This window comes from Macaca nemestrina, chromosome 18 (assembly GCF_043159975.1).
Source record: "Macaca nemestrina isolate mMacNem1 chromosome 18, mMacNem.hap1, whole genome shotgun sequence".
Classification (NCBI taxonomy): domain Eukaryota; kingdom Metazoa; phylum Chordata; class Mammalia; order Primates; family Cercopithecidae; genus Macaca; species Macaca nemestrina.
Window position 1 is genome coordinate 80,083,836 of NC_092142.1, and position 26,666 is coordinate 80,110,501.

The following is a 26,666-nucleotide window of genomic DNA, read 5'->3' on the forward strand; positions in this document are numbered from 1 at the left end:
GAGGACACTGGTGTGACTAACTCATCCAGTTTGCCAGGGCCTTTCCCGTTTTTCACATGGAAAGTCCTGAGTCCCAGGAGCTCCTGCAGTCCTGGGCAAGCTGGGACCGTTGGTCAGCTTATGCCGAAAAGCAAAATAACCTGGCGGAACCACAGGAAGAGAAAGAGAAGGATGCAGGTTTGAGTCCTAAGCTGGCATCTCGGCACCAGGAAGGTGTGATGACACTTGGGCAGGTGGTGCCAGACAACATGGCCGGGCAGGAAGAGGATGGGAGTGAACCAGGGCAGGGGCTGCCATCTGTGCCCATGCTTCACACCCACGTGGCCACCCCCAATCCCCCGGGAGCTCACAATCACCCCCTAGGGGCATCTGGTGGGTAAAGAAGATGTTTGGTTTGTTTGTTTGTGACAGTCTTGCTCTGTCGCCCAGGCTGGAGTGCAGTGGCATTATCTAGGCTCACTGCAACCTCTGCCTCCTGGGTTCAAGCAAGTCTCCTGCCTCAGCCTCCTGAGTAGCTGGGACTACAGGTGCCCACCAACACACCTGGCTAACTTCTGTATCTTTAGTAGAAATGGGGTTTCACCACGTTGGCCAGGCTGCTCTTAAACTCCTGACCTCAGGCGATCTGCCTGCCTCAGCCCCCCAAAGTACTGGGATTATAGGCTTGAGCCACTGCACCTGGCCCTAGATGTAAGATTTGGGACTAGTCAGTTGAGTTTCCTGAGCCTTTGTTTTGTCCCCTGTAAAATGAGAGTCACAACTATCTTGCAGATGATTGTGCAGATTTGATGAGCCGATGCAAGCAAAGCATGGAGCCCTGCACCTGGCACAGAACTAAGGGCTGAGCTATGAGTTCATTCCCTCGGAAATGACACCCCGGCCTCCCTTAACAACCTAGAGGCAGCAGGGAGTCCTGAGTCATTCATCGCCTGGGTCAGTGACCATTTGTTCTCAGTAGTGAACAAAGCACATTGTTTCTGTCGCACTGGGGGCTCCCAGTGGACGGAGGGAGACAGACGTCATTTAAATGATCTCATGCGTAGAGGTGAAATGACCTCTCTGTTAAGTGCTATGGATGAAAAGCACTGGGATTAGATGCTATGGATGTGTGTGCTCTGGGGTTCACAATAGGAAATCAGACTCAGGGAGTTAAGAACAGTTTTCTCCAGGAAACAATGCTTAGGCTGAAGCAAGGATGAGGCAGGTATCCCAGGCACCAGGAACAGCAAAGGCCCCATGGAGAGGCACAAGATGCTGCGCCAGAGGCGGCAAAAGGGGACCCTGCATGAGCTGGGCACAGCCCACCAAGCCGCCCCATCTCCTTCACTTCTCTCTCCTTACCTGGCACCCTGAGTCGTCCCAAGCCTCCTGGACCTCATCCCAGAACACACAGTGAGACAGGAAGGTGGTGATGCCCACTGTGAGGTCCCTGCCGGGGACTGGCTCCAGGTCAGACTCAGGGACCACAGTCAAATAGTAGACCCCTTCTCCAAAACGCAGGTCCTGTGGGCTCAGGATCCACGTGGGCAGCTCATCTGTAGGACAGGGGGTTCCAGATCAGCCTGAAGCCTCCTTGAGATGGGTGTTAAGATCATGGGAGAGGGTGACTGAAGCCACTTGGCAGGAAAGCAGACCCGGCTGGTTTTGCCCCACCCTCAATGTCCTAGGAGCACTTTCTCCTCCTGAGACCAGGAGCATAGAAGAAGGGGCACTCCCCAATCGGGGTGCATGGCTGACTCAGACAGACAACGGCTCAAACACAGATTCTGCTCCTCCTGGCTGTATGATCTCAGACCAGTTCCTTTTCCTTAACCTCTTTGTTCTTATCTGGAAGTAGAGTTTTTGTTTTGTTTTGTTTTGTTTTCAGACAGAGTCTTGCTTTGTCATCCAGGCTGGAGTGCAGTGGCATGATCTCAGCTCACTGTAAACTTTGCCTCCTGGGTTCAAGCTATTCTTGTGCCTCAGCCTCCCACGTACCTGGGATTACAGGTGTACGCCACCTTACCCAGCTACTTTTTGTATTTGCAGTAGATACGGGGTTTCGCCATGTTGGCCAGGCTGGTCCTGAACTCCTGACCTCAAGTGATCTGCCTGGCTCGGCCTCCCAAAGTGCTAGGATTATAGGCGTGAGCCACCACACCTTGCTGAAAGTGGAAATTTCAATAATTCCCTCTCCCAAGGGTTGTCATGAGGATTGCAATGAGGTCAGTTCCATATGAGCTTGTAAACTTCCTCGGGGCATATAGTAAGTGCTCACCTAATGTTGGCAAATAGTAACACCAACAAAAAATAAGCCACTGAATGTGTGGGGTGGTTTTTTTTCTTTGCTTTTCTTGCTATGGCTTCTGATTCCCAAGTGAAGCTGATCATACCCCAGGCAGCAGCTCAGGAAATGGTCACAGGCCTACCTGAAGCCGCCGTTGGTACGAGGTAAGTTTGGGCATCGTAGCTGCTCTTGTTGGGGTGGTAGCCGTAGCCTAGGCTGAGCGTGAGCGCGATGTCCGGTCTCCAGTGCAGCTGAATCCCCAAGGTTGCCTCCCCTGAAGTCACGTTCACCCACAAAGCTTCAGGACTGGTCAGGTTCAACACGGTTGGCTGGCTGTGTCCTTGTGAATGCCGGGGCAGCAGGATCTGTGCTCAGAAACAATCCTATTGAAGGGATGCCAGGAAGGCAATGCCAGCCCATGGGCATCAGGGCTGCTGTGCAGAGCTGTGTGGCCTGAGCACCTGGGAACCGAAATCCAGGCCGGGCTTTGCTCATTGTATTAGTTTCCTATGGCTGCTATCACAAATGACCATTGTGGGAAGCTTAAGACAACACACAGTTGTTATCTTAGAGTTCTAAAGGCTGGAAGTGCAAAATCAGTTTCCCAGGGCTAGGGGAGAACCTGCTTCCCTGCCTTTTACGGCTTCTGGTGGCTGCCTGCATTCCTTAGCTCACAGCCCCTTCCTCGCATCACTCCAGCCTCTTGCTTCTGTCATCAAGTCACTTTTTTGTCTTCTGGAGTCACCTCCCTTTCTGCCTCCCTTTTATAAGGACCCTTGGGATGACACGGAACCCACCGGATAACCCAGGATAATCTCCCCATCTGAGGATGGGCAAGACTCAAGCACATCTGCAAAATCCCTTCGGCAGTTTTGTTTTGTTTTTGTTTTTAGACAGGGCCTGGCTCTGTTGCCCAGGCTGGAGGGCAATGGCATGACCACAGCTCACTATAACCTTGAACTCCTGGACTCAAGTGATCCTCCCACTTTAGCCTCCCAAAGTCCTGGGATTACAGGTGTGAGCTACCGCACCTGACCTTCCTTTTGCATTTAAGGTGACATATCCACAGGTTCCAGGGATGATAACATAGAGATCATTAAAAATTGTTATTGAATTAGGCATTGATGAGAAAATTGTAGAAGACTAGAATAAAATCATTAAAATTTTGAAAAACATGAACTTATATTGTAACATGGCATGTTTATGTTTTTGTTTAACTTTAAAGAAAATCTAACTGGATATTTTATTTTATTATTTATTTATTATTATTTTTTTTTGAGATGGAGTCTTGCTCTGTTGCCCAGGCTAGAGTGCAGTGGTGCAATCTCGGCTCACTGCAACCTCTGCCTCCCAAGTTTAAGTGATTCTCCAGCCTCAGCCTCCTGAGTAGCTGGGACTACAGGCGCCCGCCAGCACGCCCAGCTTTTTGTATTTTTAGTAGAGACGGAGTTTTACTAAACAGAAATGAGCTAATGCATGTCAAAGTGCTCTGCAAACTGTTTTACTGTTGGCCAGACTGGTCTCAAACTCCTGATCTCAGGTGATCCACTCGCCTTGGCCTCCCAAAGTGTTGGCATTGCAGGTGTGAGCCCTCGCGCCCAGCCTAACTGGACATTTTAGAGGCTGTGTAATGGGAGTGGTTTCTGGAATGAAGATAACTAAAATTCCAAACAACAGGTATATATAACCAGGAAAACTCTGGTTATCCAAGGATTGGTGAATGAACATACATTTATAGTTTTAAGTTAAGTACAATGATTAAGCTAGGGTAAGGACCTTTTTTTGTTTGCTGTTTTTTGTTTTGTTTTGTTTTGTTTGTTTGTTTGTTTTGTTTTGTTTTGTTTTTGAGATGGTGTCTTGTTCTGTCACCAGGCTGGCAGGCTGGAGTGCGGTGGCATGATAACTGCAAGCTCTGCCTCCCGGGTTCAAGCCATTCTCCTGCCTCAGCCTCCCAAGTAGCTGAGATTACAGGCACACGCCACCACATTCAGCTAATTTTTGTATTATTTTTAATAGAGACGGCATTTCACCACATTGGTCAGGACAGTCTTGCTCTTCTGACCTCATGATCCACCCGCCTCAGCCTCCCAAAGTGCTGGGATTACAGGCATGCACCAGCGCGCCCGGCCTGGTGCTGTTATTTTTTAAACCAATCTTGGTTCACTGCAGCCTCAACCTCCTGGGCATAAGCAATCCTTCTGCCTCATCCTCCTGAGTAGCTGGGACCACAGATGCATGCCACCACACCTGACTAATTTTTGTGTTCTTTGTACAGATGGTATCTCACATTGTTGCTGAGGCTGGTCTTGAACTCCTGGCCTCTAGTGATTCTCCCACCTTGACCTCTCAAAGTGCTGGGATTACAGGTGTGAACTACCATGACTGGCTGGTAAGGATCATTTTGAATGATTCTCTTCTTTAACCATTTTTTAAAAAAATAATTGGCCAACTTTCAATTTCAACCAAGTTGAAAAAGAAGACAGAGGCCGGGCATGGTGGCTCACGCCTGTAATCCCAGCACTCTGGGAGGCCGAGGCAGGTGGATCACCTGAGGTCAGGAGTTCAAGACCAGTCTGACCAACATGGTGAATCCCCGTCCCTACTAAAAATACAAAAAATTAGCCTGGCGTCGTGGCAAGTGCCTATAATCCAGCTACTTGGGAGGCTGAGGCAGAAGAATCACTTGAACCCAGGAGGCAGAGGTTGCAGTGAGCTGAGATCTCGCCATTGCACTCTAATCTGGGCAACGAGAGCAAAACTCCACCTCAAAAACAAAAAAAAAAAAAAAAAAAAAGAAGAAGACAGAAATGCGGCCAGGCGCAGTGGCTCATGCCTGTAATCCTGGCACTTTGGGAAGCCAAGGAGGGAGGATTGCTTGAGCCCAAGAGTTGAAGACCAGCCTGGGCAATATAGTGAGACCTTGTCGCTACCAAAACTTTAAAAAAAAAATCAGCTGGGTGTGGTGGCTTGCACCTGTTGTCCCAGCTACTTGGGAGGCTAAGTTGGAAGGATCATTTATGCCCTGGAGGCAGAGGTTTCGGTGAGCTGAGATCATGCCACTGAACTCCACTGAACTCCCACCTGACTTCTGACGACACCCCAAACTTCTACCTCGATATTCTCCGACAGATTCTTCATAGGTATGAGCTGACCGCTAGGGCTGGTCACACGGAGGCCACCGACAGTCCCGCTGACATCGAAGTGGCTTCGGGCTGGAAAGGGGCTCTTTGGGAAACTCATCATCTGAAACCGAGAGCAAGGAGTGTTGGCCAAGGCCCCTGAGAAGCTGGCGGGTGAAAGGCAAGGTCCTCAGACTCAAGGAGCAGTAGCCCTGGCGTGTGGGGCAGATGGGGCCTACCTTCCGCTGCCGCTGCTTCCCCTGGCATGTTTCCAGCGTCAGGGCTGAGGCCGCAGAGAGCCTGCCCTAGAGGACCCAGATCAGATTTGCTTTGGCTGAGCAATGACTGGACTGTAAAACCATCCAAGTCTTTTTTTTTTTTTTTTTCTTTTTTACACAGAGTCTCGCTCTGTCACCCTGGCTGGAGTGTAATGGCACAATCTCTGCTCACTGCAACCTCCGCCTTCCGGGTTCAAGTGATTCCCCTGCCTCAGCCTCCTGACTAGCTGGGATTATAGGTGTGCACCACCACACCCGGCTAATTTTGTATTTTTAGTAGAGATGGGGTTTCATCATGTTGACTAGGCTGGTCTCGAACTCCTGACCTCAGGTGATCCGCCCTCCTCAGCCTCCCCATCCCAGTCTTTCTTCCCCAAAAGCCAGTAAGTCTTTAAGAGAAACACATTTGCTTTCATTAGGGCTCAGGGAGTACACGGTCAGATGTGCTTTAATTTGCGGATGGAAAAGAGCCTGGGTTGGCCATTTCCAAGTTATGGCACTAAGCTGGAAGAGCTTTATTTCCAGTGACTACCTGAATCAAGGCTGTTGGAGAATTTTGCAACACAATGGAAAGAGGATGAATCTGGGAGCCCAGAGGTCTGGGTCTGAAGCCCGGCAGAGCCACTTACTTGTGGCTTTGCGAAAATCATTGAAGCTCACCGGCACAGTGGGCACCATCATACTCAACACAAATGAGCAAATGCCTGTGAAAGTGCTCTGCAAACTGTAAAGGCTGTCCCCAAGGACGCTACTGCTGTTGTTACCTTTATATCCACAGGCTCCTGGCCGTCCTCCAGAGAGCCGAGCAAGGAGGCAGTGGGCAGCATGAAGGTTGCAGAGTCTGCAGTATCCGTGCGCAGGGAGGAGCCTTGCCAACTCCAGGGTTGTATTCTGGCCACAAGGTGAGAACAGAAGTGGCAGGGGAGGGAGGAGAAAGTCAGTGTCGAGGAAGACCCCACACCTCCTGCACAACTGGGAGCCCAGCTTCACCATCAGAGTGGGGGTGTGTTTGGATCCCTATAGGTGGTTCAGCATGTTTGTTTCAGCAGAAGCAGCACAAGAGGCAGCTAGACTGGAGGCTCCTTGAGAGTGGGGCTTTGCCAGCCTTGTTTACTGCTATACCTCCAATGTCTACAGCAGCGCCTGGCATATAACAGGTAGTCCATCAATATTTTCATTGAATGAATAAATGAGCTTGGACGCAGATTTTTCTCCAGGGTTATCTTCCCTTCCTACCTTGACCTCTGATGCCATGTCTTGACCCAGCCCCATCTTTTCTGGTCTTTGACTTTGCCCCTTTCTGATCGTGTTGGGGACCCCATTTCAGATCGTTCCTCTAATCAGGATACTGCTTCGGGAAACTGTCTCTGAGATCTAAGAGGGAAACCCTGGCAGGAGGAACCGAGGCTTGGGGCACGGGGTCCCAGTGTTGCCAGCAGCATTGTCCAGCTCCTGCTTGTCAGGTGGAGGAATGGATGGTGTGGAGCATCCCAGGTATGGCGTCAGTGCTCGATGAGCCCTGTGTGTGTGTGTGTGTGTGTGTGTGTGTACAAGCCCAAGGTAAGTGGATCTTGAATTCCTACAGGCCCAAGGAGCAGCGGCTGGCCAGACACACGCAGGGCATGGTTAACAGAAGACTGGTCCTATTCATTCAGTCCCCTCGCCTGCACAGCTGCCATGTGACCATCTCTCAGGACTCCTTCAGGTGGATCTAACACTGGGCTTGGCCCCAGGCATGGAGGCAACTCCATGCCTCCCTTCCTGTGCTGTGCAAACACTCAACATGGTGACAAGGGGACCTTCTCTCGGTGGAAAGCCCTTCCCAGCTCTAGGTCCCATCACTTCTCCTTCTCCAAGTCTGGTCTCCTGAGCTCTGCCTAGCACAAGGTTTTGGAGTGCGGGTGTGGAATGAGCCAGGTTAGGGGATGAGCTTTCTTGGGGACCCATGGTGTAGCTGGTTTGTACCTGTTTGTGTACACAGAGATGGAGGGGGTGGCCAGCAAGGCTGGAAGGCCCCCCGGCAGTTTTCCCAGCAGGAGGGCGGTCTGCACATGCTCCACGACTCCAAGCAGCCGCAGCACTGTGGCACTCTGGAAAAGGAGGCAGGAGGATATTGCTACGGACCTGCTCCCATATGCCATCTTTGGTTACTGTCACCAGGCCAATGTGGCACCTTCAGGAGGGATTGGGAGAGGACAGAGAGGAGGGAGAAAGACAGCCTCGGAGGTGGCCCAAAAGCAGCACTCATAAAGTTTCCAGACTGGCTTCTGTGAGCCCATTCCGTCCTCACGGCAACTTGGTGTGGCAGGGGCTTCACTAGCTCCATTGGACAGAAGGGGGATGGAGGCACAGAGAGGACAGGAGACTGTGGGAGGTCACACACTGATAAGGGGAAGAGCTGGGACTCACGGCGAAGCATATGGCTACAGAGCCTGTGAGCTGAGCCATCAGGCAATGTGGCTGCCTGGGCTGCTGACATCTGCCAGCACCCTATGGCTTGTTCCAGGGGAAATGGACAGCTGAGAGCGAGGCCATTTCACCAGGTCTCCTGGGCTTCAAATCTGCTCCCCACCCATCCCAACTCCCAGATGAGGTGCATCCTGACACCACGGCTGGTGCGGGGACCCAGGAAGGGCGGGATGTTTGCACAGAATCCCTATTGGGGCACAAATCGTGTGTGTGCATGTGTGCACGCACATGAACACACAAGTGTGAGGGTGATGTCACTGCATGTGAATGGCAGTGTTTGAGCATGTGTATGTCTGCGTGAATGTGAGCGTGGTCCTGAGCGTGTATGTGCGTACGGTGTTTGAGTGTGCATAGGTGATTGCATGATTATGGAGCGTGCAACCATATGTGGCAGTCTGTGAGTATGTGAGTACATGTGACTGCATGGCCCTGTGTGAAGATGTGTGCGTGTAAATGTGCACCTGTGTGCAAAAGTGTGTTCTTCAGGCTATGTGAGAGTGTGAGGCCTCTCAGTGTGCGTGTGAGCTTGCACGTGAGTGTGAGTGTGGTCCCTGTTTTTGTGTGTGAGTGTGTTTGTGGAGATTGAGTGTGTCTGAGTATGTGTGTGTGTGCGTCCAAGCATCTTTGTGTGTTGTGTGTCTTTCACTTCTTCCTGAATAGAGGTGATGGCCCCATGTGACAAAGAACTGTGCAACAGCAAGAAATGGGTTTTGTGGCTCTGTCATTATGCCATCTAGGAGGCTATGTCCCCACCAGGATGCTCGGGCCACGTGAGACAGTGCTACAACCTGTTCTTACTCTGGCAGCTGCCTCTCTTCTGTGTTCTTGGTAAAATGAGCCAGGGGTTTACCCAGACCTCCTAGGGGGTCCATATGATCTCTCCATTTGGCAGCTTATTTGGGATGAAGCAGAGTGCCTTGATTTACACATGAGGAAAAGAGGCTTAGGTAAACTCTGTATCTTGCCCAGGTCACAAGCCTCCTAAGTGACAGAGGCAGGATTCAAACTCAGGCTGTCTCATTCCAGAGCCTGTGATTTGCCCACCACTCCACACTGCTTCCCGGAAGCCCTGCTCTCTGGAAAGTTTCTTACAGCTTTCAGGGCAACACCTTAACCTCTGTGCCTCAGTTTCCTCATCTGCAAGATGGGGAGAAAAGCTCTACCTAGAAAAGCTGATGTAAGCTAAGCATTCAGTGTGTGTGAGGTCTGCATCTGGCCTGGACACCCACCTGGCTGCCGCTGGCCTCGGCAAGTTCTTCTGGTCTGTTGCTCAGGGAAGCTTCCAGCACACTGCCCACAGCCTGAAACAGGTCCCTGGTGGCTGCCTGGCGCCTCTGGTCCTCAGGGCGGGCCTTGGCACTCACTGTCAACAGGGACTCACTGGCATGCTGTAGAGCCCAGCTGGCCTCCCACTGGGTTCACCCAAATAAGGAAAAGCAGTATGAGCCCCCGCTTAAGATAAACCATTCCTGTGTCATTCAAGGGACAAGGGAAGCAAGGAAGGGAACAAGCCAGGAAAGAGCTGGGCTAGACCTGGCATACAAGCTCCCTGTATCTCTGGTTTGAGACCAGGTCCTCCCACCTTACAGTCCTCTAAGATCCTTCAGGAGAGTAGCCTGGTCTGCCTCTGAATCCTTCCCAGGGTGCCCTGCACAGTGCCCAGCACATATTAGGTCTTCAGGAACATTCAATGACTAGGGGATGGATGGATGGATGGATAAATGAAGAATGGATAGGCAGTTGGATAAATGGATGTATGGATGATAGGTGGATGGGTGGAAAATGGATGGATGGAGGATGAATGAATGGATGGATAGAGGATGAATGGGTGATGAATGGACAGATGGATGGGTGGGTGGATGGATGGTAGATGGATGGATGGGTGGATGGTGGGTGGATGGATGAGTGGTAGGTGGACGGATGGATGGATGGAGAATGGAGGATGGATAAGTGGGTGGGTGGATAGATGGATGGATGATAGGTGGATGGATGAATGGGTGGAAGATAAATGGATGAAGGATGGATGAATGATGGATGAATAGATGGGTTGATGGTAGATGAATGAATAGGTGGATGGTTGTGTGGGTGGGTGGGTGGATGGATGCAGTACATATTCAAATTTTGTAGTTTTATATGTATTTGTGAAGTTATTTGTCTAATGTCTGGCTGTCTCAGTAGTCTGAAAGGACCATAATGGCAGATGCCATGTCTACATGATTTGCTGCTGAATTCTCAACGAGTTGCACACTACCTGGCACATACTTGACATTCAGGAAGCATTTGTTAAATGAATGATGAAATTAATGCATGCATGAATGGATAGAAGGATAGAGTGGAGGATGTGTACAGGTACATGTGTATACAGTGTATATGCATGCAAATAGATGGATTAGCAAATGGATGTGTAAATGGAAAGTGTCATATCATGAATAAGCCCCAGAATCAAGACCAGCCTTGTTAGCTTCAGGCTGGAAGATTTTAGGGGCACAACCTCCCACCAGAGTGGGTGGGTCAAAGCCAGGACAGTTCTCTCCTCTTCTGTTTTTTTTTTGTTGGTTTGTTTTTGAGGCAGAGTCTTACTCTGTTGCCCATGCTGGAGTGCAGTAACGCAAGCATGGCTCACTGTAACCTCAAACTCCTGGGCTCAAGTGATCCTTATGCCTCAGCCTCCTGAGTAGCTGGGACTACAGGTATATGCTAGTATTTAGGCTTTTTTTTTTTTTTTTTTTTTTTTTTTCTTTTTTTGGTAGAGATGTGGTTTCCTTATGTTGCACAGACTGGGCCTGAACTCTAGGGATCAAGTGATCCCACTGCCTCAGGCTCCCTAAGTGCTGACCCACTTTGCCCTGTTTTTAGGGCTTCTTTTTATTGTTATTTTTTTCATAGAGTTTTGCTTTGTCACCCATGTTGGAGTGCAGTGGCACAATCGCAGCTCACTGCAGCCTTGACCTTCTGGGCTCAATTGATCCTCCCACCTCAACCTCCCGAGTATCTAGGACTACAGGTGTGCACCATGATGCCCAACCAATTTTGTTTTGCTTTGTTTTTGTTTGTTTGTTTTTTGAGACTGAGTCTCTATCACCCAGGCTGGAGTGCAGTGGCACGATCTCAGCTCACTGCAACCTCCACCTCCCGGGTTGAAGCGATACTCCTGCCTCAACCTCCCAAGTAGCTGGGACTACAGGTGCATACCACCACGCCCAGCTAATTTTTGTATTTTTAATAGAAATGGGGTTTCACGGCCGGGCGCGGTGGCTCAAGCCTGTAATCCCAGCACTTTGGGAGGCCGAGACGGGCGGATCACAAGGTCAGGAGATCGAGACCATCCTGGCTAACCCGGTGAAACCCCGTCTCTACTAAAAAATACAAAAAACTAGCCGGGCGAGGTGGCGGGTGCCTGTAGTCCCAGCTACTGGGGAGGCTGAGGCAGGAGAATGGCGTGAACCCGGGAGGCGGAGCTTGCAGTGAGCTGAGATCTGGCCACTGCACTCCAGCCTGGGCGACAGAGCGAGACTCCGTCTCAAAAAAAAAAAAAAAAAAAAAAAAAAAAAAGAAATGGGGTTTCACCATGTTGGCCAGGCTGGTCTCAAACTCCTGACCTCAGGCAATCCACCTGCCTCGGCCTCCCAAAGTGCTGGGATTACAGGCATGAGCCACCGTGCCTGGCCTTTGTTTTGTTTTTGAAGGGATGAGGTCTCACTATGTTGCTCAGACTGGTCTCAAATTCCTGGCCTCAAGCGATCCTCCTGCCTCTGCCTCCCAAAATGCTGGAATTACAGGCATCAGCCACCACACCTGGCCTATGGTTTCTAGTGGCTGTCAGAACCCTGGGAACATGGTGTTTTAATTTGAGTTCTCCAAGAAGCAGATCCCGGAGCAAGGATTTGAGAGCAAGTCATTTATTTGGAGATAATCCCAAGAAACATTTGTGGGGAGTAGGAGGTGTGACACAGGGAAGGGTGGAAGCCAGTACAGAAGTGTGATCAAGCCCATTACCTGGGATTCACTCCTGCTTGGGATTATCCATCAAGAGGGGTGAGGGAGCTGGGGTATTTATACACCAGCTCTATTAGTTGCTGAACACTGCATGAATTCGCAGCCATATGGGCAGGTAGAGTAGGCTCTGAGGGTCAGAGAAGACCCCCAGAAGGATAAGGAAAGGCAGGAGCTGGCAGCCAGATGTCAGGTTGGCATGCACTGAAGTTGAGAACATGAGCAGTCAGTAGCAGTGACTGGACTCACACTTGGCCACCCAAATATTAATGAGATTCAGTTACTCCCTCAAGTTGCTCACCAGCAGATGGAGGAGTGAGAGTCTGGGCAAACAGGCCCTCTCACCCAGCGTGAGATACATGGGCTGCAGGAGGGGCACCTTCCCATGAATCACCCATGCAGGACCCCTGGAAAGAAGATGGCAGAGGTCTTGGCAGCCCCAGGAGAGCCCTGTGACCAAGGGACCCCTTCAACCTATGCTGATCACCCATCTGCCATGGAGGAGCGTGTCCCACGGTAGCCTCAGTAGGTGGAAGCTACTCACCTGGGCCGAGGGTGTGAGTTCCCTACTCCAGCGGGTCACCTCTCTCAGCACCTCGGCCAGCTCCTGCACCCTCTGCATGTCCTCCAAGCTGGTGGTGACTGCAGACAGCGACCCCAGCACGTGCTCCCTGACCTTGGCATGCGGGAGAAAGGCAGGGAGAGGAAATGTAATTCCATGGCTCCATGAAGTAGTGTCAGGAAGATGCAGGGTCAGGAGTGACCAGGCTTATGAGGAGGTTCTTTTTCTTTTCTTTTCTTCTTCTTTTTTTTTTTTTGAGTCAGAGTCTCACTCTGTCACCCAGGCTGGAGTACAGTGGCATGATCTTGACTCACTGCAACCTCGTCCTCCTGGGTTCAAGCGATTCTCGGACCTCAGCCTCCTGAGTAGCTGAGATTACAGGTGCACACCACCACGCCCAGCTAATTTTTTGTGTTTTTAGTAGAGACAGGATTTTGCCATGTTGGCCAGGCTGGTCTTGAACTTCTGACCTCAAGTGATCCGCCTGCCTCAGCCTCCCAAAGTGCAGGGATTACAGGTGTAAATCACCACACCTGGCCTTTAGAACACCTGGGGGGGTTCTAAAGCCCTGCAGACCTCTGTCTGCCTTGTATGATGTGTGATTAGGCAGATAACAGCCCTCTCAAGATGCCCACATTCAAATCCATGAAACCTGTGAATATGTTACTGCGTGTGGCAAAAGGCACTTTGGCTAAGTCATTTTGGAGATGCAATTAAGTCTGAGATGGAGATTCTGAGATGGAGAGATTATCCCAGATAAACAGGTGGGACCAACATCATCACACAATCCTTCTAAGAGGAAGGCAGGAGCGTTAATCAGAAAAGGAGATGGGTGATGGAGGTAGGGGTAGTGGGAAGACAAAGAGAGGGAAAGAGGATGAGGGAAGGGTGGGGAGAGAGAGAGGGAAAGGAGAGGGCTTTGGAGATGCTGTGTGGCTGGCTTTGAAGGTAGGAGTCAAGGAGTGCAGGTGGCCTCTAGAACCCGGAAAAGGCAAGGAATGCCTTCTCCCCTGGAGCCTCCAGGTTTGTAGCTCTGCCAACGCCTTAATTTTGGCCCAGTGGATCCTGCTCACAGCAGGCCGGGCCCATGGGGTCCTCCATGCTGTCTAGTTTGTTCCCTAAGCCCTGCGCACACCTCTCTCAACAGAGCCCTTGTTAACATCTTCTCAGCTGCCCAGTGAGAGTTTGACATCTGTCTTGTGCCAGGCCCCGGGCATTGCATGGAGAGACCGTGGGTTAGGCTGTGTGGTCTGCGTGCTTGGGGACCACAGGATGTCCAGGGGAAGTTTGCCATTGGTACTTCTCAGAGTGAATGTGACCAGGAATGACAGCTGTGTGTGTGTGAAAGTGTGTGAGTGTGAGTGTGTGTATGTGTGTGAGAGCATGTGTGTAGGTGTATGTGTGTGTATGAATGTGTGAGTGTGTCAGTGTATGTGTGTGAGCATGTATGTGAGTTTGTATGTGCATATGTATGTGTGTGTGTATGTGAGTGTGACCGTGTGTGAGCCCCTGTCAGTGTGTATGAGTTTGTGAGTGTGAGCCTGTGTCAATATGAGTGCATGTATGTGTGTATGAGTGTGTGAGCATGTGTGTCAGTGTATGTGTGTGTGAGCATATGTGAGTGCGTGTGTGTGTGCGCATAAGAGTGTGTGTGAAAGTGTGTGTATGTATGTGTGAGAGTTAACGTGTATGTATGTGGCAGAGGGGATGGGGTAGGGAATGTGGAACAAAGGTCTGGGGTAAGAGGGCTGGAGGTGGAGGGGGATCCTCTAACCTGGGTTTGAACCCCGGCTTCACCACTTACCAGACATGGGGACCCAGGGAGGCACCTCTGATTCTCTTACCCTCTGTTTCCTCAGCTGTAACACAGATGGAGGCCTCACCATTTACCTCCCAGGGTTGTAGTGGGGATTACAGATCCATGAGGCCCTCAGTCAGAGCCTGGCAGCTCATAGCAGGTGCTTGATACATGTTAGTTTCTCTGTGTAAGCGATCACAATGACAATCCTGCTTTCTGTATTAAGTACCTACTGGGCCTCCAGCACCACACTCAGTACTTTCCTGCAAACATTTCAGGGGGCCAAAAGAAGTCTTTCTTCTCTTCTCCATGCCCACAGGAGTGTGTGTGTGTGTGTGTGTGTTTGCATGCACACACACATGCAAACTCATGTGGCACGCGCTGGGAGTGGACACAATCGTAGGTTCTGCAATAGTTTATCATACTAGGTTGTAACATGGACCGGCCATTTTTATGGATTAAAACTGGCTGAATGTTGGCGATCTTATCTAGTTTTTTAGTTGCAGGGATTGTAATTCTTATTTAACTCTTTCCACAATTGTATGAGGAGACTAGTATTCTTATTCCTCTTTTCCATATGGGGAAACTGAGGCTTATAAACTGAAACTGTCCCTGGCCTGTGACAATGCAAATGGTAAGTGACAAAGCTGGGACACCATCTGAGGTCCAACCCCAAACCACTACCCATGTGACCGAGGGCAGTCCCCTTTCTCCTCTGGGGCTCTGCCTTGTCATCTGAAACATGAAGGGAGAGGGTGATGGGTTCTAAACTCTCCCCATCCCAGAGGCCTGTGCCTCCATGAGGGCCAGCCGAGAAAGCAGGTTACCAAGGAAGAAGGCATTTTCTTCGCTTTATGTCACTCACCCAAAAGAAGAGAGAGGGAGGTGGTGTCAGCCGCTTGGGAGACACCACAGGCTTCTCCCTGATCCATGAACCTTGATGCACAGCCCAAATGGCCACACGCAGACCCTGGGGCCCCAGAGAAAGGGAATGAAAGGAGCCCCCCCTCTTCCCACGGGCACCTTCTGTCTGACGTCCATGCTCAGTGGCTGTCCTGAGCCCTGGCTTTTGTGCTCTTGGTTCAGCACGGAGGACACGGCCTTGGCCAGCTGGAGGAGCTGCTTGGGGCCACCCTCGCCTTGCAGAGATGTGGAGATTTTCTCTGACACTGCAGCCTGGAATGCTACATCCTCAACCCATGTGTCTCCGAGTGCCACCTGTTGGGAAATCAGAAATGTGCTCAGAACCTGCTAGGAAGAACCTGGCCTCTGAAGTCACATGGGGCCAGAGCAGGCTTGGACGCCTTTGGCCTCACCTGGGAGTCCTTGGGCACTTCCTGAGGCTAGAGGGCACCCAGACCTGCTTGCACCAGGCAGCTGACAGCCACCCAAACCAAGCCTTGGTCAGCTCCAGGCTGGCGCAAGTCATTGCTCTACCACTGGCTACCCTCCTCCTCTTGGTCTCAACCTCTTCCAACTCCACCTGGCCTATGATGCTTGAAATCTTGGGATCTTATCCAGGCCCTTCCTTGAGTCCTTGTTGGCTAATTTTGGTCCTACTTCCTCTGAGCCCTTTGAAGGTGCTGGCCTAACTCATGCCAGAGGCATTCTCCAACCCCCCTCACCCACCAGCTCCCAGGACCCTCCCCCAATTCTAGCCACTAAATCATAAGATCTACAAAGGTAGAGACCATGTCTGTTGTGTCCCTGGCTGTACCCCCAGGACATGGCCCATGGTAGATGCTCTGTAAATATTTGTGGAAGGAATGGATGAAACAGTGACTCATCTGGCTATGCCCCTGGCTATCTTCCATCCAGCCATCCTTTTGGTGAGGTTCATAAGGGTGGAGAATTTTTCTCAGTAAAGAAACAGTGGCCACTGCCACCACCCACCTTAGCCACAGCCTGGGTCTGCTGTGTGTCCCCTGCACGATTGGTGGCAGAAATAACTACTGTCAGCACGAAGTCATTGTTCTCCTTTCCAAGTGGCAGATACACTGATGGGAGGACAGGTTCAGGGCCACAGTGTAGGCAGGAACCTGGCAAGACCAGAAATTGACCAATGAGGGGGCATCTCTAAGCCCCAGGTAGACTGCAACCCACTCAGGGAGAGCCTGATCACAGGGACACAAAAGTCACAGCTCTTGAAGGCATAGTAGGCTCTTGGGATTCCACACTTTCATGTAAGAGACAGTCACATATGCTGATTTGCTGTCTTCTCTAAGCAACTGCAGGTTGCTGTAACTTTGGAATAATTTTACTAAAATCCATAAAAATTGCAGGAAAAATATCCCATTTACAGGTATTTTTTGTTTTGTTTTGTTTTTTTAAGTCAAGGTGGTAAACCAAATTATAAGAGGAAGAAAAAGAAGGAGGAGGGGGAGGAGGAGCAACAATGACAACTTAAAATTAGCTCAGGGGTGAGGAGTTCAAGACCAGCCTGGGCAACTTAGGAAGACCTTGTTTCTACAAAAAAAAAAAAATGTAAAAATTAGGTCTCGAACTCCTGACCTCAGGTGATCCAGCCACCTTGGCCTCCCGAAGTGCTGGGATTATGGGCATGAGCCACGATGCCTGGCCTAGGACTCGTTTTTCTGTAGCCACACTTTCCTGCCTCCGTGCTCACTTGGATGAGGCGGGAGAGGTACTACAGCGGAATAGCCTATTGGAATTAGAGCAGCTGTCCTGGCCTTTCGCTCTGGCAGGACGCAGGTTTGAAATAAAATCCACTTACCTTGCTTGAACTTTTTTCTTTCAGACTCAGCCCCATTCACAGCCCTCTTAACAGCGGTGTGTTTCCACATCTATGAGACAGGGCACTGTGAAAACTACACTCCCTTGGGTGTTACAGTAGCTGATGTGCCCTTTCCCTAATCAAGGTGCAATGTTTATGCCATTGTGATGTTTGACACTGGATTTGGGGGAGCATCCTGGCAACACTCCTGGTACCTGACTTTGGAGGAAAATTACAACCTGACTAGAGCATTTTCAGAGCACAAAATGCCAAAGCCCTCCTGGGCACATGGCTTACATCTGTAATCCCAGCACTTTGGGAGGCTGAGGCGGATGGATCACCTGAGGTCAGGAGTTTGAGACCAGCCTGGCCAACGTAGTGAAACTCCATCTCTACTAAAAATACAAAAATTAGCTGGGTGTGGTGGCAGGCACCTGTAATCTCAGCTGCTCGGGAGGATGAGGCAAGAGAATCGCTTGAACCCGGGAGGCAGAGATTGCAGTGAGCCAAGATTGTGCCACTGCACTCCAGCCTGGGCAACAAGAGCAAAACTGTCTCAAAAAAAAAAAAAAAGACGAACTAAAAAAAGAAGCCAAAGCCCACCAGGTGGAGATAAGGGCTCAGATGAGCCCTCCAAGGACCAATCACTCCCCAAACGGAAGAATAAATGCAATGCGAGTGGCTCCCCCATCTCTCCTGCTAATGCCCTGTGGCTGTCCCTGGATGTGGGTGGTTAGGGTGACAGCAGGGAGACTGTGCAGGGTTTTATGCCTTGTGGATGGGGTCTTCCATGTTTGTCACCTGTATACCTTTGCAAAAACGTTCTTTCAGCTCAGCTCGTCCTGCAGTATCACCCATTCCCTGGGGCTGCCTGCAAAGCAGCATCAATAAAATTGTTGAAGATTCTGTTAACCAGACCCATCTCTGTCTTCTTGAATAGCTCCAGGTTTCTTGGAGTCTCAGCTACTCCGAGTGTGTGTGTGCATGTGTGTGTGTGTGTCTGTGTGTGTGGTGAGCGGGGCTTGGGGGATGGTGTCTTGGTGGCCACCCTACATGGTCATAGTTTTGGGTATCCTTGTTCATTTCACTCCATCAATGTCCTCCATGCGAGGACAATGCATTTTGGCTTCTAGTTGTGGAGGAGGTACTGATGAGACCTTCTTCTCATGTCTCGGTGGAATGATGGCTGGGTCAGTGTTTTGGGGCTAGGGGTTAAGCTTTAGGGAAGCCCTCATCCTGGCAACCTCTTTCACACACAGAACACATTCTTTGCAGCTTCCATAGAGAACAGGCCCCTGTTCTGCAAGAAGATGAGCCCAGGAGCTGAGGGAAGAGCACAGTCCTCAGCCGGTACCTGATTCCAGACAGAAGCAGAACTCCAAGGGTCCCAGGGCTGTGGAGGCGTTGCAGAAGATGGCGAAGCTTGTCAGAACAGTACCCTCCTCCGGGGCAACAGTGCAGGCAGGCACCTCGGCGGGAGGCAGAGCGCTGATCACGTAGGTGTCCTCCCCATAGGCGTGCCTGGTCAGTGCTGAGAGTGAGGACACATCATGCTCAGGCGGCCATATGGGGCCCACAAACTCCATCCTGCCGTTAGATCTCCCTGTGAGCTCATTAACACAAAGATTCCTGGGCCCTACTTCAAACCCAGAACCTCGGATGCCTCTGGAGATTCTGGGGAGAGCCCAGAAATGTACATATATAACAACTCAACAATTAAACCCCCAAACAACTCTCCCTGATGCAAGAGATCGCAGGGCCTCACTTTGAGAAACTGAGCAGAGATAGGGAAGATCATCAGACAGACCTGAGCTTGAATTTTAGTTCTGCCATTTGCTAACCAAGTGATCCTGGACTTGACCTTTTCTTTTCCAATTTTGTTTTCCTATTTTTTTTTCTTTTTAGCGAGAGGGTCTGGCTCTGTTGTCTAGGCTAGAGTCCAGTGGTACAATCATAGCTTACTGTAGCCTTGAACTCCTAGGCTTCAGTGATTCTACTGCCTTAGCCTCTTGAGTCAGCTAGAGCCACAAGAGTGCACCATCATGGCTGGCTAACTTTCTAATTTTTGTAGAGACAGGGTCTCGCTCTGTTGCCAGGGCTGGTCTTGAACTCCTGGCCTCAAGGGATCCTCCCGCCTCAGCCTCCCAAAGTGCTGGGATTACAGGCATGAGCCACCAGACCCGGGCTGAGAACCTGACCTTTTTGAGAGTCAGTTCCTCTGTAGGAATCTGTAGAGTGGGCTGATGATGACGGCTTCCCCACAGAGACCTCACGAGGTAGGAGTATGCTGGGAAAATGCTCAAGATCACAGAGCCAGGAAAAACCAGAACCAGGATCCGGAAACAGGCTGAGCCCACCCCGAAGCCCACACTCTTCCCAGGCCCCCAGATCGCTGTAAAGAGCCACGAGTGGACCTGCAGTCACATCCCACATCACCTGGAGTAGCCACCTAGGTTTTCAGAGAGTGCATGCCTGGAAGAGCTGGGCGTAAAGAGAATTTTAACCCATAAAAACTCATGCTTTGGCCTAGACCCAATTCAGAAAGTTTGGGGTGGACCCAAAAGCATGCATTTTTAACTAATAATCTAGTTTCTCCTGATGTGCATGGTCTGTGGCCACTTCGGGAAATACGGAAGCAAAGCGATCCTAGAAAGAATCATCACCTCCATTGTTTGTGTGTTTGAGAATCTGTTTCCCACACTGGGCTTGTTTTAAACAAAAAGCCCTGAACAATCCCGGCAGGGCACGCAGGTTGCATGACCCCAGAATGACCTGCTTGTAACATTGGGGTTATCTCATTCATCCTGCAAAATAACCATTCTGAGGCAGGCATTTCGATTACCCCAGTTTACATGTGAGGAAACTGAGGCACAGAAAGGTGAAATCCTCTGCCTAGAGTCTCGCATGTAGAAAGCGGCAGTGGTGCGATTCACACCAGAGCCTGCGCTGTGGCCTCTGCGCTAAGCTGATGCCCTGGCTGGGTGTGGTGATTCACACCTGCCATCCCGGCACTTTAGGAGGCTGAGGCAGGAGGATCGTTTGACCCCAGGAGTTCAAGACCAGCCTGGGCAACATAGTGAGATCCCATCTCTCTATTTCCGTATTTAAAAGAGAAAAGAAAAATAAACTCATGCCCAATATCTGAGTGTTTCTGGGTTTATCTGGGTTCCCTGAGGAGACAAAAGGGAGGCTTCGCACCTGTGGCTCTGATTCGGATGGCCTCTCCCCGGGACTGCAGAAAGGAGCTGTTCAGCAACAACGTGGAGGTGTTGCTTTGGAGGAGGGTTAAGGAACTTGGCCAAAATCCTCTGAGTCCGCAGGCATCCGGGAGCGGCTCGGCCTGAAAGAGAGGATCGCCCAGGGCTCCTGACGCTGTAGCCAGGCCCCTGCACTGCAGCAGGACAGCGGCTTCTGGGTGCTAGACAGCCTTTCAGATCTATTACTGATGCATGGAGGGCAGGCAGCCCTAGCTCCCCAAGAAATCACCTGGAATATCCACTTTCCAGCCTCATTGGGGTGTTTGTCTCAGGTTGGGCTCCCCAGAAGCAGAGCCTCAGATGGGGATTTGTGTGCAGGTTATTTATTTATTTATTTTTGAGCCAGGCACAGTGGCTCACACCTGTAATCCCAGCACTTTGGGAGGCCGAAGTGGGAGGATTACCTGAGCTCAGGAGTTCGAGACCAGCCTGGCCGAACTCTGTCTCTACTAAACTCTGTAGTTTAATGAAACTGTGTCTCTACTAAAAATACAAGAATTAGCTGGGCATGGTGGTATGCGCCTGTAATCCTAGCTACTTGTGAGGCTGAGGCAGGAGAATCACTTGTACCCAGGAGGCAGAGGTTGCAGTGAGCTGAGATCGTGCCACTGTACTCCAGCCTGGGTGACAGAGTGAGACTCTATCTCAAAAAAAAAAAAAAAAAAGATAAAGAAAAAGAAAATATTTTTGAGACAGAGTCTTACTCTGCTGCCCAGGCTAGAGTGCAGTGGATGATCTCAACTCACTGCAACCTCTGCCTCCCGGGTTCAAGTGATTCTCCTGCCTCAGCCTCCCGAGTAGGTAGAATTACAGGCGCGCATCACCATACTCCGCTAATGTTTTTGTATTTTTAGTAGAGACAGGGTTTCACCATGTTGGCCAGGCCGGTCTCAAACCGCTGACCTCAGGTGATCTGCCTGCCTCGGCCTCCCAAAGTGCTGGGATTACAGGCGTGAGCACCATATCCAGCCTTGTGTGCAGGTTATTTATTGAAGGAGGGTTCCCAGGGAAAAGCAGTGGAGAGAGAGAAACAGCAGAGAACAAAACAAGGCAAAAAAGAGTTACTGGAGGCGTCCAGCCTCAGCCTGGTCGCACGGAGAGCCCTGAAGTGAAATCACCCTACCTGGGGACAGACAGGCTGGTCTATTAGACCCTCCATCCATCAATTGTTGACCAATGGCCAGTCCACGAAAGCTGGAGTTAGGATTCTCCGTCTGGCAAGCGGGACTTTGCTGAGATGCCAAGAGCACTGCTGCAAAGTTTCTCCAGAGCTTTTTTCCCTTGTGCCCATTTGCCCTGCTGTCAATTCTCTGATTTTCTCCCCAGCCCAATACCCTGAGTCCCACACCACACGCTCTGAATGGAGTTGACCCAACCCTGGCCCAGTACTGGCCATGTGACACGGGTGTCCTGAAAGTACAAGGGAGATTTCCACTCTGGAGTGATTGTCACTGTGCTCACCTGCTCTGCTGAGGTGTTGTCCAAATACCAGCTGAACATAGCCACTGGGGAGTCCTCCCCCATGGTGACCCTGAGCAGAATGTCTTCACTGGCATTAACTGGCCTGCAGTTTCTCTCACAGCTGAAAGGCAGACAGAGGACAGAGTGAGGAAGCTCCCCCAGGCGTTGCTATCATCTGGATGTTTGTCCCCCGAAACCTCATGTTGAAATGTGATCCCCAATGTTGGAGGTGGGGCTTAATGGGAGGTGTTTGGGTCATGGGGGCAGATTCCTCATGAATGGATGAATGCCCTCCCTGGGGAGCGAGTTCTCGCTCTATTAGTCACCCCCAGAGCTGGTTGTTAAAAAGACGGCCAGGCGTGGTGGCTCACACCTGTAATCCCAGCACTTTGAGAGGCCAAGGAGGGCGGATCAACTGAGGTCAGGAGTTTGAGAGCAGCCTAGCCAACATGGTGAAACCCCATCTCTACTAAAAATACAAAAATTAGCCGGCACGGTGGTGGGTGCCCGTAGTCCCAGCTACTCGGGAGTCTGAGGCAGGAGAATCACTTGAACCAGGGAGGTGGAGGTTGCAGTGAGCCAAGATCACACCACTGCACACCAACCTGGGTGACAGATTGACACTCCATCTCCAAAAAAAAAAAAAAAGAGCCCTCCCTCCCTTCTCTGCACACACCAGGTCCCCTTCATCTTCCACGGCAAATGGAAGCAGCCTGAGGTCCTCATCAGATACAGATGTCCAGTCTTGGATTTTCCAACCGTAAGAATCATGAGCCAAATGAACCTTTTTTCTTCTTTCTTTTCTTTTTCCTTTCTTTCTTTCTTTCTTTCTTTTTCTTTTTTTTTTCTTTTTTCTTTTTTTTTGAGACAGAGTCTGGCTCTGTCACCCAGCCTGGAGTGCAGTGGCATGATCTTGGCTCACTGCAACCTCTGCCTCCCAGATTCAAGCGATTCTCCTGTCTCAGCCTCCCGAATAGCTGGGATTACAGGCATGAACCACCATACCCAGCTAATTTGTATTTTCAGTAGAGACAGCATTTTGCTCTGTTGGCCTGGCTGGTCTCAAACTCTTGGCCTCAAGTGATCCACCCGCCTCAACCTCCCAAAGTGCTGGGATTACAGGCATGAGCCACTGCGCCCGGCCAACCTTTTTTCTTTATAAATTACCTAGCCTCAGATATTCCTTTATAACAGTGCAAAATGGACTCAGACAGGTATTGTGACCACTGGCCGGGTTTTTTGTCCAGTTCTTCTCAAGTCCTTTGAGAGGGTAGGGAATGGCCCTTTTTCAAATTAAAGACGGAATAAAAGCCGTCCCTGCCCCAACCAATGCCGGGACATAGCCTTGGTTGTGAAGATGGACCGAGCCATGGCCTGACTGAATTCCCATTTCATTCACTGCACAGCGTAATGATATGGAAGGTGAATGAGGCTGAGACAGGACCTGGGTTCTAATCCCGTCCTTGTCGCTTATGAATGGTTACCTTGTGTGCATCACTTAAACTCTTTTTTTTTTTTTTTTTTTTTGAGACTGAGACTCTATCGCCCAGGCTGGAGTACAGTGGTGCAATCTCGGCTCACTGCAACCTCTGCCTCCTGGTGCAAGCAATTCTCCTGCCTCAGACTCCCAAGTAGCTGGGATTACAGGCGCTCACCAACACACCCAGCTAATGTTTGTATTTTTTTAGTAGAGACAGGGTTTCACCATGTTGGCCAGGCTGGTCTCAAACTCCTGACCTCAGGTGATCCACCCTCCTCGACCTCCCAAAGTGCTGGGATTACAGGTATGAGCCACCACGCCTGGCCAAATCACTTAAACTCTCTAAGTCTCAGTTTCCTCACCTGCAAAATGAGGGGATAGCCCAGATAATTTCTGTGATTCTTTTTAGTTCTGACAATAGTAAACTAATGCTGTGGTTTGACAGTGTGCCTGCCATGCACACGTTACTCCCATTGTCTTTAGCTTGTCCAATGCTCACAATAGCCCTATGAGTGACATATTAGCATCCCCACATCACAGATGAGCAAACCAGGTCCCGAAAGCTTATGCCATGTAACTTCTAAGTGGGCAGATAGAACCTGAACCATTGTGTCTGGATCCAAACTCTTGGTCTTCTCTATAAAGTCTCTATGAAGGCCAAAGCAACTCCATCTTGGATGCTAATCTGCCATGTTGACTACTGATTAATTCCAATTCCAGGAATCCCTCTAAGATTTCTATTCTCTCTACAGTTCTTTGTGTAAGAGCATGTACTTACTGTGAGTACTGCCCTTAAAGGGATTCACATAGTATTCTTGCCTTTCCCTACAACTGTCCTACACATTCCTTCCCTGTGGTATATAAGCCCTGGTTCTGGGGGGTAATGGTGCCAGCATTCACCATCTTGTCTTGCAGCCACCCTGGACATCATGGTTTCTGTTCACAAGTCTCAATTAAATGTTCCTTTCTGAGAAACTAAACATGTCAGCTTCTTTCTTCGGCCTCTCTGCTTCCTCAGACTTTGGGGGAAAGTTTGCATAGACCTGCCCTCCACAGGACGGTCTCCCAGTTTCCCCTTTGGTCTGAACTTGACGATAGCTCTTGAATCTTCCTGCTTCTTTCCTCATGTCTGTCCTAGTCCAAGTGTGCGGGACATCCTCTATCTGCCTCTCTGTTCCAGTCTCCTCCTACTTGCGGCTCTGACCTGGGAGACTGAGCTTTCTAGACTTGGGTGACTGCATCACCCAAGCTGCCACACCCTCCAGCTTCTGACTGGGTCCAGCCAATGGGAAGCATTGACAGAGGACTGGAGGGTAAGAGGAGAGAGTTTGGGGAATTTATTCATGGCTTTCCCTGCTCTTTTCCCCGATGGGCTGCAGGTGGGAGAGGCTGTGCTTCTCCAACTAAAGCCACATCTCCCATTAGGAGGTCCCTCTCCCACAGCGACAGCTCCCAGGACTTCTAGTAATGCCATCCCGTTATCTTACCTCTGCATTCCTGGGGGTGATAATGGCTTCCCTTGGTTGTATTCTTGCCTTGTTGCCCCTGGTTCATTCTCTTATCCCTGCCCTTACCTGCAAACGGTCCCTTCATCCAGCTCTCTTCCATTTATTCCTGGTTTGGCTGAGCCATTGCTTCCTGCAGGGACTGGCTGATAGGCCAAGTAACCTTGACCTTCTACTTTGACTCCTGCAAGAGCCTGGGCAATCTCCCTGAGTCTTCCCTGGCCCTCTTCCAAGTCATTCTCCACCGAGCCGCCAGAGCATATTGAAGTAACATGCTTAGAACTCTTGGATGCTTGGCTGGGCACGGTGGCTCATTTCCTGTAATCCCAGCAATCTGGGAGGCCGAGGCAGGTGGATCACCTAAGGTCAGGAGTTCGAGACCAGCCTATCCAACGTGGTGAAACCCCGCTTCTACAAAAAACATAAAAATTAGCTGGGCACGGTAGCACGCGTGCCTGTAATCCCAGCTACTCGGGGGTCTGAGGCAGGAGAAAGGCTTGAACCTGGGAGGCGGAGGCTGCAGTGAGCTGCAGTGGCGCCACTGCACTCCACCCTGGGTGACAGAGCGAGACTCCATTTCAAAAAAATAAAAATAAAAATAAAAATAGAAATAAAGAACTCTCGGGTGATTTCTCTGTATCACTCTTAGGAAAAAGGGTAAAATCTTGATATGACCGGCAAGGCCCCACTTGAGCCCTGCCTACACTACCAGCTCCTTCCCACCCTTCTCTTCTCCATCCTCAGGACACCGGCCTCTTTCACTCCCTGATGATTCTCTGCTCCCTCCCTGTGCCCTCTCTGTTCCTGCTCCAGCTGCCCCTTCCCTGCCCTGTGAGTTTCTCCTGAACATCTCTGCTGAGCTTCAGTTCCTGAGAGAAGCCTCTCTGATCCCCAGTCAGGGCAGTGTTCATAGACGTGCGCTGTCTCCCTTCTTCATTCACGCCAGCAGTGCTGATCACCAGGTGGTAGCTAACCCCTAAGAGAACAGAGACCCCCACAGCCAGCCCTGCCCCAAGGCAGCCCCAGCCTTAGTGGGTCCTCGGTGAGTGTCGGCTGAACGAATGAATCAGGACCCTGGAGGAACTGCCCACGCGCCCCACCTGACTCGAGGCCTGAGTTCCCAGGGCGCAGACACGTAGAGGCACCGCTCTGCCCTGTTCTCCAGCTCCTGACCTCTCAGAACAGCCAGGCGCAGGGTGACAGCAGAGTCAGGCGGCGGCAGGCAGGATGCGGGAACCACCAGCTCCCTCTGGTCTGTGTGCAGCAGCTGCCTCTCAACACAGCCGCTCCACTGAGCCCAGCAACGCCCTGAGAGAAATGGACAGACACCGTTATCCATCAGGGGCCCCGAACGTGGCACAGACTGGTTTTGAAAGGGGTCATGAATAATAACATCAGCTCTAAATAAACATTTTAATTTTTTTTAACGTCACTTTTATTATTTATTTATTTATTTATTTATTTATTTATTTATTTGAGATGGAGTTTCGCCCTTGTTGCTGAGACTGGAGGGCGATGGCGCAATCTTGGCTCACTGCAACCTCTGCCTCCCGGGTTCAAACGATTCTCCTGCCTCAGCCTCCAGAGTAGCTAGGATTACAGGCATGCAACACCACACCTGGCTAATTTTTCTATTTTTAGTAGAGATGGGGTTTCACCAAGTTGACCAGGCTGGTCTTGAACTCCTGACCTCCAGTGATCCACCTGCCTCAGCCTCCCAAAGTGCTGGGATTACAGGCACGAG

General features: G+C 50.6%; 1 protein-coding gene across 6 annotated transcripts in view; it reads right to left on the bottom strand.

Moving 5' to 3' along the window:
- LOC105491535 (polycystin-1-like protein 2) overlaps positions 1–26,666 on the bottom strand; it is a 127,866-nt gene that overhangs the window by 48,283 nt on the left and 52,917 nt on the right. For 4 of the 6 annotated variants that reach the window (XR_011616608.1, XM_071085000.1, XM_071085001.1 and 1 more), the window contains 13 exons: positions 26,023–26,230; positions 21,938–22,058; positions 20,418–20,559; positions 18,574–18,750; positions 16,379–16,524; positions 15,509–15,703; positions 12,670–12,801; positions 9,362–9,544; positions 7,629–7,753; positions 6,428–6,554; positions 5,378–5,509; positions 2,409–2,631; positions 1,342–1,535 (listed from right to left, as the gene is read on the bottom strand). Coding sequence is in view for 5 of the 6 variants with exons in the window: in XM_071085000.1 (XP_070941101.1) it covers positions 1,342–1,535; positions 2,409–2,631; positions 5,378–5,509; positions 6,428–6,554; positions 7,629–7,753; positions 9,362–9,544; positions 12,670–12,801; positions 15,509–15,703; positions 16,379–16,524; positions 18,574–18,750; positions 20,418–20,559; positions 21,938–22,058; positions 26,023–26,230 (2,105 nt within the window). In the remaining variant the exon portion in view is untranslated. Of the gene's footprint in view, positions 1–1,341; positions 1,536–2,408; positions 2,632–5,377; positions 5,510–6,427; positions 6,555–7,628; positions 7,754–9,361; positions 9,545–11,819; positions 12,533–12,669; positions 12,802–15,508; positions 15,704–16,378; positions 16,525–18,573; positions 18,751–20,417; positions 20,560–21,937; positions 22,059–26,022; positions 26,231–26,666 lie in introns of those variants that run through there. The other 2 variants (XM_071084999.1, XM_071085002.1) reach the window with 2 other exon arrangements.